Below are 12023 nucleotides of genomic sequence, written 5' to 3'. Positions count from 1 at the left end.
CCCACCCCCAGCTTCCAGAAACTTCCTTTCTACTTCTCATCACTTCTATAATGTCCTCCAGTTTCATCCATATTGTACCATATGACAAGATTGTCTTCTTTTTCATTAGAGGATAAATAGAATGGCAAAGTATGGATACATAACAATTTTTTTATCCATCCTTGCTATAAGTAGATATTTCAGGACAAACAGATCTAGAAGGAGGAGGTTGGGCAAGACAGTGCACACCTATAATCTCAGAACTCGGGTGGCTAAATCAAGAAGATTGCTGCAAATTTGAAGCCAGCCTGGGCTACATAGCAAGAACCAGCATAGCCACGGCTGTATGTGAGACCCTGTCTTTAAAAAAAAGTGTGGGGGGGTAGCTCAGTGGTTAAGAGCACTGACTGCTTTTCCAGAGGACCTGGGTTCAATTCCCTGCACCCACAGGGCAGCTCACAACTGTCTTTTACTCCAAGATCTGACACCCTCACACAGACATGCTGGCAAAACACCAATGCACATAAAATAAAAATAAATAAAAAATTCAAAAATAAAACCAAAATAAACTTATGAATCGAGCAAGGCAAACTGGGTTACTGTTTTGCTTATGTTTTTAACTTATGGCATATGGTGTATTTATCACAGGGGTGCCATGCTAAGCATTCTTCTTGGGTTACCTCACCAAATTCCCAACAACCTTGGTATATATATATATATATATATATATATATATATATATATATATACGGTTAATCCCCTCCTAAGGCTGAGGAAACTGATGTCTGAGGAAAGTATGTTAGACACTTGCTCAAGATCAACATCTACAAAACGTGGATCTGGGCCTTTCTGATCAGAGCCCATTTCTAAATGTTGTGCGGACCTGTGTATGTGGAGATAAAGCCGCACGAGCAGATAGGAGGGGGGGACGGGGCCCCCAGGATCTGCAAAGCAGCTGGGCATGTGTTAGGAAGCTAAGGGCGTCAATGCAGAGATTTAATGCCCTCGCCTTCTCTCTAGGAACTGGATTCGCCAGTACCCAGCCCTGGTGAACTGCACGACCATCAACTGGTTCTCAGAGTGGCCCCGGGAGGCCTTGCTAGAGGTGGCTGAGAAATACCTGATAGGAGTGGACTTGGGGACACAGGAGAATGTGAGCCCTTCCCTCCTGACACTTTGGCCACACCCGCGCCTCCCCTCCATCCCCTGATCCACACCCTGTCTTCCACTCTGTGCTGTTCCCTTCAGATCCACAGGAAAGTGGCCCAGATCTTTGTCACCATGCACTGGTCCGTGGCTCAGTACTCCCAGAAGATGCTGCTGGAACTGCGGAGACACAACTATGTCACACCCACAAACTACCTAGAGCTCGTGTCTGGGTATAAAAAGTACGGAAACTGGGAGACAAGGAGGGCCGGGGGCTGTGTTTTCAAAGGTGTCGATTGGTGAAAATACCCAGGATGTGGCCAAGGGGACAGGCTGGAGGATGTGGGCACTAAGGTGGGATGGCACAGTCACAGAGGGAAGTTAATGAGGAGGGGCTTCTGTGGGGAAGGCTAGACCTCCAGTCATGGACCCACGGCTCCACTGCCTCCTCATACCCTGTCTGTCCTTATTTACTGGGACGGTTCTTTATATTTTCCAGACTGCAAGTTACCTGGGAGTTTACCATAATATTTGTAATCTTTCCCTCCTTCCCTCTAGTGCCCTTAGGCTGGCATTTGTATGAAATGTCTGGGCATAGTGACACATGCCTGTAAGTCCCCACTAGGAAGCCTGATGTAGGAGGATTATGAATTCAAGGACAGTCTGGCTACACACAAGGATCTTGTCTCAAAAATACACAAGGCTGGGAGTGGTGGCTCCTGCTTCAGCTCTCAGGAGGCAGAGGCAGGTGAATCTCTGTAAGTTCAAGGCTAGTCTGGTCTACACAGGGAGATCTAAGACAACCAGGACTACATAGTGAGACCTTGTTTCAAAAAAATAAATCAAATTAAAAATATACAAACAAATAGGGCCAGAGATACAGATCCATATGCGTGTACCTTAGCACAGGAATATAACCAAAATGAAAAATACAAGCAGCGCAGACAAAACCACAAAAAGCGAAGTGTTTTCTGCTCTTCTGCTCTCACATCTAGCCCAGTACTTTGCTTTGAACATCAGCTATGTGGGCAGATTTCCCCGTACACCAAGCGGTTCCCTAACACAGTGACTGAGTATCTTACAATTCTGCTTGATCCTAACTGTCTACTTGGAGTTAGAATCAGATCGCACAGGCTGAGGCCTTGGGCCCCACTTCAGGTGCAGAGAGACCCAGCCCCATGCTGTTTCGGATGTCTGTCTGTCAGTTCCTCGGCTGAGCCGAGTGGTTTGTGGAAGTCAGGGGAACGCTGTTACTGGCTTATCAGAAAGGATATTTTATCTTATTTGACTTTCCTCCAGACACTGTCTCACATATGTAGCCCAGCCTGGCTCTGAACTCACTATGTAGCTGAGGGTAGCCTCACAGCAATTCTCCTGCCTCAGCCTCCCTAGGACTGGGATCACAAGCATGACCCACTACAATCACATGGACTGGGTATTCTGATTCAAGTTGGAAAAACAAACAATTTGTAAAGACAATAATAGCATCAATTCACCCATTTAACGTGTATTTTTTAAGCACCTACCATGTGCTGGGCACTGTTTTATAGTGCTATATCAGTGAGCCCTGTGTTTCTAGACATACAGTGTAACGTTCCACCTTTTTCTATTTACCAATCATTTTTAAAGTTTATTTTATGTGCATTGGTGTCAGATCCCCTGGAACTGGAGTTATAGACAGTTGTGAGCTGCCATGTGGGTGCTGGGAATTGAACCTGGGTCCTCTGGAAGAGCAGCTAGTGCTTTTAACCACTGAGCCCCATGTCTCCAGCCCCACCAATCATTTTGATAAACTCTTTAGTCCAGGAAATACCCACATATTTCTTTTTAAAAAAATTAGATTTCTGACTTCTCTTTAAGCAGAAATGTAGGAAGTCTGTCCTTCTGTTGATTCCCACAGAGAGGGGGAGAGGCTCAGTGGGGTTCACTTGCCCCCTTTGGGTGGGTTCATGTTTTCTGAACCATTGCAATCCAGGTGCCTGCTGCACAATGTGGTCCCTGGAAGAGCCCCAGGTAGAGGAAGCAATGTGTCAGGATGGTACTTAACAACCTGATTTCGATCGTGGTGTAGAGAATAAATGAGGGGGAGAAGAGCACCTGCGGAGACTTGGTTGGAAATGCCAAAGACCCGAGACTTGGTTGGAAATGCCAAAGACCTGAGACTTGGTTGGAAATGCTAAAGACCTGAGACTTGGTTGGAAATGCCAAAGACCTGAGACTTGGTTGGAAATGCTAAAGACCTGAGACTTGGTTGGAAATGCCAAAGACCTGAGACTTGGTTGGAAATGCTAAAGACCTGAGACTTGGTTGGAAATGCTAAAGACCTGAGCAGGCTGTGGAAAGGCAGGAGGCAGACTATGTTCGTGTGTGAGGGCAGAACATGGCCACAGAAAGGGAGAGACTGAGGTGTTTGAGGAAGGACCATTATGGGACGACACCTCCTTCCTCTACAGGCTTCTCGGAGAAAAACGGCAGGAGCTGCTGGACCAAGCCAATAAGCTGCGGACTGGATTGTTTAAGATTGATGAAACTAGAGAAAAAGTAGAAGTGATGTCCCTGGAGCTGGAGGATGCCAAGAAAAAGGTGGCCGAGTTCCAGAAACAGTGCGAAGAGTACCTGGTCATCATTGTGCAGCAGAAGCGGGAAGCAGACGAGCAGCAGAAGGTCAGAGGTCCTGCCCCCTGCGCCACTCTGCCAGGGTCCCCAGGAAGAGGCTTCCTGGCCCCATCAGTTACCCCTCTTCACCTCGTCCTTGGTTTCCTGTCCATCCTTCTCATCGGCCCTGTCACCCCAGCCTTTGCTCAGGACAAAGACAAAACCTTTATCTTCTTTTCATCTCTAGGCGGTCACCGCCAACAGTGAGAAGATTGCTATTGAGGAAGTCAAGTGTCAGGCACTGGCAGACAATGCCCAGAAGGATCTAGAGGAGGCATTGCCTGCTCTTGAAGAAGCCATGCGGGTACCAGAGGCTGGCACTACATGGTGCCAGGAGTGGGGATGGGGCCAGCCTTCTTTGCTCTCAAAGTTGCTGGGGAAGGGGGAAGAGGGGAGAAGGTGGCATCGTAGTTGGCCCTGTGTTTGGGGAAGGACTCGTCTTGCTATCTGAGTTGACTCTGGCCCAGTTCTCTTAGCTAATCCCTTTCCCCAGGCTTTGGAGTCTCTGAACAAGAAAGATATAGGTGAGATCAAGTCATATGGAAGACCCCCTGCCCAGGTGGAGATGGTAATGCAGGCAGTCATGATTCTCCGAGGCAATGAGCCCACGTGGGCAGAGGCAAAGCGGCAGCTGGGTAAGCAGAGGGCATTGTTGGAAGAGACTTCCATTTGTCTGGTGTTTATTGATCAAGTGTAGTTCATCATCTGCAAGGGCCATCTGAGGTACCAGAGACCCCCTCAGGCCTTCTGCAAAGGCCACCTAAGGTACCACAGAAACCATTCCCCCCAGGCCTTCTGTAAGAGTTCACTGAGGGAGCTGGAGAGATGGCTCAGCGGTAAGAGCACTGACTGTTCTTCCAGAGGATCTGAGTTCAATTCCCAGCAACCACATGGTGGCTCACAACCATCTGTAATGAGATCTGGCGCCCTCGTCTGGCCTGCAGTCATACATGGAGGCAGACTGTTGTATACATAATAAATAAATAAAATAAAATAAAATAAATAAATAATAAAAAAAAAGAGTTCACTGAGGTACTGCAGACCCTGCCCCCTCAGGAGCACAGAGATTAAGAGGGAAGACCTTAAACATTTGTTAGGATTCTTTAGGAGTATACAGCAGGAACTGGCTCCTCTCACCATAACCAGAAGAAAATCATTCTGAAGCGGTCAGAATGCATGGCAAGATCCAAGGGCAAGAATGTCTCCATGCCAAAGAGGGACAAGAATAGAGAATAAGAAATGGCTTGTGTCTGTCTTTCTCTGTGTCTCTGTCTCACTTCCTTACCTTTCTTTGTGTATATGTCATCACGTTCATGTGTGGGATGTGTGAGTGGGTACATGCATGTGTGCAGGCATGCGTGTCTGTCTGTCAGTCAGTCATGGGTGTTGTTCCTCAGGAACCATTTTCCTGTTTTGTTTTTGAGACAGGGCATCTAACTGTGGCCTGGGGTCGCTGGTTACCCAGGCTAACTTACCAGGACACTCTTCCTTCCCAGTGCTGGGATTGTAGGTGCTTGCTACCATACCTACCTTTTTATTTAAGTTTTGGGGATCAAACACTTCTTGCGTGTTTTAAGCACTTTGCTGACCACTCCGTCTGTCTGGCCTCGGGACTTTATTTTCAATCTGTGGCTTTCTCGGCTTTGGGTTCCCGCAGCAAAATGTAGCTACAGTTTGCCAGTTTTTGTTCAGAAGAAAGTACAGAGCACATAGAAAGAATGCTGGGATGGGTGATTTAACTGTTTGTCAAGGGAAGGGAGTAGGAGATGAGGCTGGGGAGATCCAGAAGGCCCTGGGGCCCGAGAGGATGCCAGCGAAAGGAGCAGGATCAGAAGGGGTCAAATATCTTGGCCTTGGGAACTTTAACAACAAGGAGTGGCAGTGGAGCTGGGCAAGAATAGGGTTTGGCCCTCTGGCTGAGGCCTCAAAATGTCACACCACAGGTGAACAGAATTTCATCAAGTCGCTGATCAACTTTGATAAAGACAACATCTCAGATAAGGTGCTGAAGAAGATTGGCGCCTACTGTGCCCAGCCTGACTTCCAGCCTGATATTATCGGCAGGGTCTCCCTGGCTGCTAAATCCCTCTGCATGTGGGTGCGGGCCATGGAGGTAGGCGGTGGCCAGAGTGAGTGGGAACCGAGGGGGCAGTCCTGGACAAGCTGGGGCACAGAGGAGAAGGAAGGTGCTTGGTGGGGGTCCCCGAAGCCTGGCTGTCTTCTCTCACAGTTGTATGGGCGTCTGTACCGAGTGGTTGAGCCCAAGCGGATCCGCATGAATGCCGCCATGGCCCAGCTTCAGGAGAAGCAAGCAGCCTTAGCCGAGGCCCAGGAAAAGCTGCGGGAGGTAAGCTTCCCTCTGGCCTTTTGGAGCTGTCCATTCCTCTCTCCATGACCATCTTTCCCCACTTGATTCTGCACCCAACTCTGTTACCGTGCAGCAGTGAGCTCTCTTCCCCTCCTCCAGGTCTTGTTTAGGTCTGTCTGAAGCATAGGGTGCAGAAAGCTCCCAGGGTCCCATATCTTTGTGGGTCACAGGACACTGTTGCCCCACTCCTTCCGAAGATCCACAGTTACCTCTGTCACAGCCTTGGAATAGGCTTTGGGATATTGACTGATGGCATGTGGGTAGGGGGTCAGTTTCCGACAAGGGAATGGGTCAGTAGGGTCAGGATGGCAACTGTGGGCCTGGAACAGCAGTGGGGTGTGTGTGTGTGTGTGTGTGTCTGTACTTGGTGGGAGTAGGGCTGTCTAGAAGTCAGGGAAGGTAAACAACTTTTTACAGGATACATGCACAGCTGACTTCTAACCACGAAGAACAGTCAAGTGCTACTATCAAAAGAATTTAGAAACAGCTACAGAGAAACCCTGTCTCAAAAAAAAAAAAAAATCCAAAAAAAAAAAAAAGAATTTAGAACTCCTTGTTTGTCATTTGATTTTTTAATCATAGCCTTAAGAGAAAATGTGCTAGCTGTGATGGCGCATGTGTTCAGTGCCAGCTCTCAGGAGAAAGGGCAGGCGGATCTCTGTGAGTTGGAGGCCAGCCTGATCTACAGAGTGAGTTCCAGGACAACCAGAGCTATATAAAGAGACCCTGTCTCAACAACAAAACGATAATACATACAACTTCGTTCCTAGATAATATACTCCTGTTGAAATTAACTTGAAATTCAAAGGTACAGAAGAATATACAATATAAAGTCTTCCCCCTTTCTGCTCTGTAGCATTCAACTTCACTCCATGAAAGCAACCAATTTTTACAAAACTCATCCTTCTTTCCAAAGATGATGTGTTAATATCAGTGTTTGCACACATACACGCAGAAATATGTGTACACACACACACACAAATACACATACATACAGACTTGTGGTGATTTGAATGAAAATGGCTCCCATAGGTTCGTATATTTGAATGCTTAGTCACCAGGAAGAGGAACTCTTTGAAAGGGTTAGAAGGATTTATTTATTTTGGTTTTTCTGAGGCAGGGTCTCTCTGTGTAACAGCTTTAGCTGTCCTGGAAGGTGTGTGCCAGCACTGCCCAGCTCGGATTAGAAAGATTAGGAGCTGTGACCTTGTTGGAGAAAGTGTGGGACAGGCTTTGAGGTTTCAAAAGCCCATGCCAGGCAAGTTTCTCTCTCTCTCTCCTCTCTCTCCCCTTTCTCTCTTCTCTTTCCTTTCTCTCTCCTCTTTTCTCTCTCTGTCTCCTCTTTCTCTCTCTCTGCTCTCTCTCTCCTCTCTCTCTCTGCCTCCTCTTTCTCTCTCTGCCCCTCTCTCTCCTCTCTGCCCCCCTCTCTCTCTCTCTCTCTCTCTCTCCTCTCTCTCTTCTTTCTCTCCTTTCTCTCTGCCTTCCTCCTCTCTCTCTCTCTCTCTCTCTCTCTCTCTCTCTCTCTCTCTCTCTCTCTCTCTCTCTCTCTGCCTCCCTCCCCCACTACCTGCAGATCAGGAGGTACAGCTCTCAGCCACTGTTCAGCGCCATGCCTATCTGCTCACTGTGATCATCACAGATTGACCTTCTGGAATTGTGAGGGAGATCCCCATTAAATACCCTCTCCTTTAAGCTACCTTAGCCTGTGTCTCTTCCCAGCATTAATAGAACAGTAACTAAGGCAACACACAGACACATAATTTTTTTTTTTTTTACATTACACATGCTTCTGGGTGAATTTTTATTCACCTATGGGTTGATTACCAACAGAGCTGGGCTGGGCACCATGTTTGCCACTCTATGTTGCCCTGTCCATAGCTGGTCTCTGTCTTTTCCCACCACAGTGGTTTTTACTGTCAGAAGTACAGATGTCCTCAAGGCCTCTTCTGGTCTGGCCTGTGCAGAGAACTCATCCAGGCTGGAGGAACAGGCTTCTTCTGCACACAACCCCATCTCTCCATCCTGTGGCCATAGCCTCCCCCTAGCTCTCACAAAGCCTTCTCTCTTCCTGTCTCTTTCCCAGGAGGTCACAGCCACAGGTGAGGTGACCCCCTTGCAAAGGTTCCTCGGCCCAGATGAGTCACATCCTGGGTCAAGCCATTAAGTCGCTCCCTTGTACTCAAACAATGGAACCTCTGGAGTCGCTGCCGATGATTCATTCCCTAGACAAACACAGAGTTCACAATGTTAGGGCTCTGAGTGGGGGAGCCACAAGTATTCAAGGACAACGGCTTTGTGAGAGGAAGCAGGCAGGAGAGCCATGTGCAAAGATAGCTTGGGCCCAGATATTACAGGGGTGTCGGCCCTATCTCAAAAGACAGAACAAAACACAGTAAACAGATGAGCAAAACTAAGATTTTCCCCTTGTTATTGATAAAGGTTGCAAAATTTAAGAGCCAAATTCATCTTTTATTTGCTTTGCTTCCCTTCCTTCTAATGGGTTTGAGGGATTGGACTCAAGTTGTTTTTTTTTTTAATATTTATTTATTTATTTATTATACAATATTCTGTCTGTGTGTATGTCTGCAGGCCAGAAGAGGGCACCAGACCTCATTCCAGATGGTTGTGAGCCACCATGTGGTTGCCGGGAATTGAACTCAGAACCTTTGGAAGAGCAGGCAATGCTCTTAACCACTGAGCCATCTCTCCAGCCCCTCAAGTTGTTTCTTGAGTCAGAGTCTCCTGTAGCCCAGGCTGGCCTTGAACTTGATGTACAGTCAAGAATGACCTTGAACTCTCCTGGTCCTCCTGTCTCCGACTCCCAAATACTGAGATTATAGGTGTGTGCCATGATGTTTGGGTTTATTTGGTGCTGGGGATCAGACTCAAGGCTTGGTTTATTCTAGGCAAGCACTCCGCCAAATGAGCTATGTTCCCAGCCCTCTAGCCCTTGGTAAATGTTTTTTTATTTTGATAGGCTCTTTATTGCATTGCCCAGGCTGGCCTTAAACTCACTCTGCAGCCCTGAGTTCTTGAACTTGTCATTTTCCTTCCTCAGCCTCTCAAGTAACTCCGTGTGTATATGTGTGTATGGGGGATTATTCGAAGGGGAATGCCAGAGGCCAGAGGTGTCAGATCTTTGTGGAGCCAGGGTTCTAGGCAGTTTTCTGCCCTAGCATGGGTGCTAGGAATCAATCTGAGTCCTCTACAAGAGCAATATGAGCTTTTAACTGCTAAGCCACTTCTCCAGCCCCCTTTTTCTTCTTAATTTACATTGTATGTGTGTGGGTGTGTATATATACATGTGGAGGTCAGAGGACAATGCACAGGAGTTGGTCCTTGCCTTCCTTCTTATAGGTTTGAGGGATTGAACTCAAGTTGCCAAGCTTGACATCAAGCACCTCACCTTTACCTACTTAGCCATTTTGCTGGCCTGGGATGGCCAAACAGCTGCTATTGTTGCTACCCTTGCTTTTTTCCTTCTCCTTCTCTTCCCTCATTCCCCCCTTTCCTCGCCCTGCTGCTTATTTTTCTGTTTTGAGGTAGTCTCACTTTATTGCCTAAGATTGTCTGTAGCTCCCTAGTAGACCAGGCTGGCCTTGAACTAGTGGAGATTCTCCTGCCACTGCCTCTCAAGCTCCGTAGTTATGAGTAGCAGCCACCCTTCCTGGCAGAACCTATTTCTTAGGGGTGCTAATCTCATGCAGGAGGGCTCTACTCTCATGATCTAATCACTTCCCAACACCGCGGCATTGAATAAATAAATAAATGCCTAGGTTAAAGTTTTAAAAAAGTAGATTAGTTTTCCTAAACTATAGGCTAGACATCTCTCCCAGAAAAGGAATATAGTTACTTTAAGACCTGGCTAGCTGGGTGTGGTGGTGCACACCTTTTTTTTGTTGTTGTTTTTTTTTTTGTTTGTTTTTTGAGAGAGGGTTTCTCTGTAGCTTTGGAGCCTGTCACCTTTAATCCCAGTATTTGTGAGTCAGAGACAAGAGGATCTCTGTGAGTTTGAGATCTATAGGCAAATTTACAAAGAGAACTCCAGAACAGCCAGGGCAACACAGAGAAACCCTGTCTCAAAAGACAAAACAAAGGGGGAAAAAAAAAAAGGTTATCTTAATTCAAAGTCGAGATTCTCAATAAATATCAGTTAGGAATAAAAAGAAATGTAAACATTTCATGGGGCATATATAACTTCCAAAAAAATTTATGCTCTCCAAACCATTATTTTTTTTTCCTAAAGATCACAGTAAAAACTCAATAGTACCTGAAGGAGTGAGGGTAGGTGGAGATGATGTTGGTTTTTGCTGTACCAGGGTTTCAGTTATCTGGAAACTGTGAGCTGTGAATTTAAATTTAGTGGGGAAGTCTCCATCAACAGATTAATATAAGACATACAGTTTAAGCAATGAGCATTTGCTGCAGTATGGGGTGTAGAGATCTTCTTTTGGAGGGGAGTTTATTTCAGTTGTTTTAAAACACATAAAATCTACCAGTATAACTACCTTAAAGTATATATCAAGTCTTTTGAAAGTTTTTTAAAGATTCTTTCCACATACAGTGTTTAGCCTGCATTGTGCATGTGCAGCGCGCGCGCGCGCGCTCGCGCATGTGTGTGTGTGTGTGTGTGTGTGTGTGATGCCCACGGAGGTCAGAAGATGGCATCAGATGTCCTGGAGCCGGAGTTACCAGTTATGTGAGTTGCCATGTGGGTGCTGGGAATCGAACCTGGGTCCTCTGCAAGACCACCAAGTGCTCTTAAATGTGGAACCATTTCTCCAGCCCCTGTACAGCTGATCTTAAAGTGATATTCAATGTATTCACCATGGCATCCAGCCATGACATTGCTTCTAAAGGAAACCCTGGTATCCTCTTAATCTGTTTCTTCTGTTGTGATCCCTGCCTTGGAGCTATTGCTGATGGCTTTCCTTAGGGAAGCTAAGACCTATAAAGGTTGCTTCATAAGGAAGATTTTTACCTCCTCCTATCCACACCCCTTTCTGAGACCATTCTCACTTTTGTAACCCAGGCTGGCCTGGACCTGTCTATATATCTCAGGCTGGCCTTGAACTTGTGATCGTTCTGCCTCAGCCGCCCAGGTGCTGGACTTGCGGACCATCCCACCATGCGTGGCTTCCTGCCTCTCACTGGAAGACTCCTTTCAGGAGTTCTGAATGGAAGATGGTGTTGGTGCCGCTGATGTAGGTGTCAGGAGTCTTGTGGAGAGCAAGTCCTGCCACCTCCATTCTCTGAGGCACTCCATGGGACACGCTGTGCTGGGGGTGGAACCCCGGGCCTGGTCCATGTCCTCTCACACAGGAGTTACTATACATCCTAGCCTCTTACCTGCTCAATCCTGCTGCATGAGGGCTCTCGTCTTCCTAGGCTTGAGTTTCATTATCAGGTAGATTCTGGGCTCTAAGAGGAGGAAGGAAGGAAGAGAAATGAAGCTCCCCTGACATAATATACATCCCTCACTCCTTGATACATTTCTGTCTGGTAGAATTATTCTTATTTTGAGCCGGGCGGTGGTGGCGCACACCTTTAATCCCAGCACTTGAGAGGCAGAGGCAGGAGGAGCTTTGTGAGTTCGAGGTCAGCCTGGTCTACAAGAGCGAGTTCCAGGACAGGCTCTAAAGCTATAGAGAAACCCTGCCTCGAAAAACCAAATTATTCTTATTTTATTCACGAGGGAAGCAGTGCCTCAAAAAACATGACCTGTGTGATGTTTGTGAGCGTGAGCATGCGCACAGCTTGTGTCTGAAGGCCAGAGGACCTTGGTAAGGCAGCTGGCTTTAGAGCTTCTGGTGATTCTCCTTTCTCTGCCTCCCAGCCCTCCAGCTGGAGTGCACGTGTGTGTGTGTGTGTGTGT

The 12023-nt window shown here is 47.1% G+C and overlaps 1 protein-coding gene across 1 annotated transcript in view; it reads left to right on the top strand.

Annotated features, from left to right (window-relative positions):
* The window catches only part of Dnah2 (dynein axonemal heavy chain 2), a 125813-nt gene that overhangs the window by 95857 nt on the left and 17933 nt on the right, over positions 1 to 12023 (top strand). Inside the window, exons 60-66 of the mRNA XM_057774390.1 lie at positions 1000 to 1132; positions 1228 to 1367; positions 3579 to 3789; positions 3968 to 4084; positions 4274 to 4415; positions 5724 to 5893; positions 6011 to 6127. Of these exons, the coding sequence (XP_057630373.1) occupies positions 1000 to 1132; positions 1228 to 1367; positions 3579 to 3789; positions 3968 to 4084; positions 4274 to 4415; positions 5724 to 5893; positions 6011 to 6127 (1030 nt within the window). The remainder of the gene's footprint in view (positions 1 to 999; positions 1133 to 1227; positions 1368 to 3578; positions 3790 to 3967; positions 4085 to 4273; positions 4416 to 5723; positions 5894 to 6010; positions 6128 to 12023) is intronic.

This window comes from Chionomys nivalis, chromosome 7 (assembly GCF_950005125.1).
Source record: "Chionomys nivalis chromosome 7, mChiNiv1.1, whole genome shotgun sequence".
NCBI classification, from domain to species: Eukaryota; Metazoa; Chordata; class Mammalia; order Rodentia; family Cricetidae; genus Chionomys; species Chionomys nivalis.
Note: the sequence above shows the minus strand (reverse complement) of the source record. Positions and strands in the feature narration are given on the sequence as shown.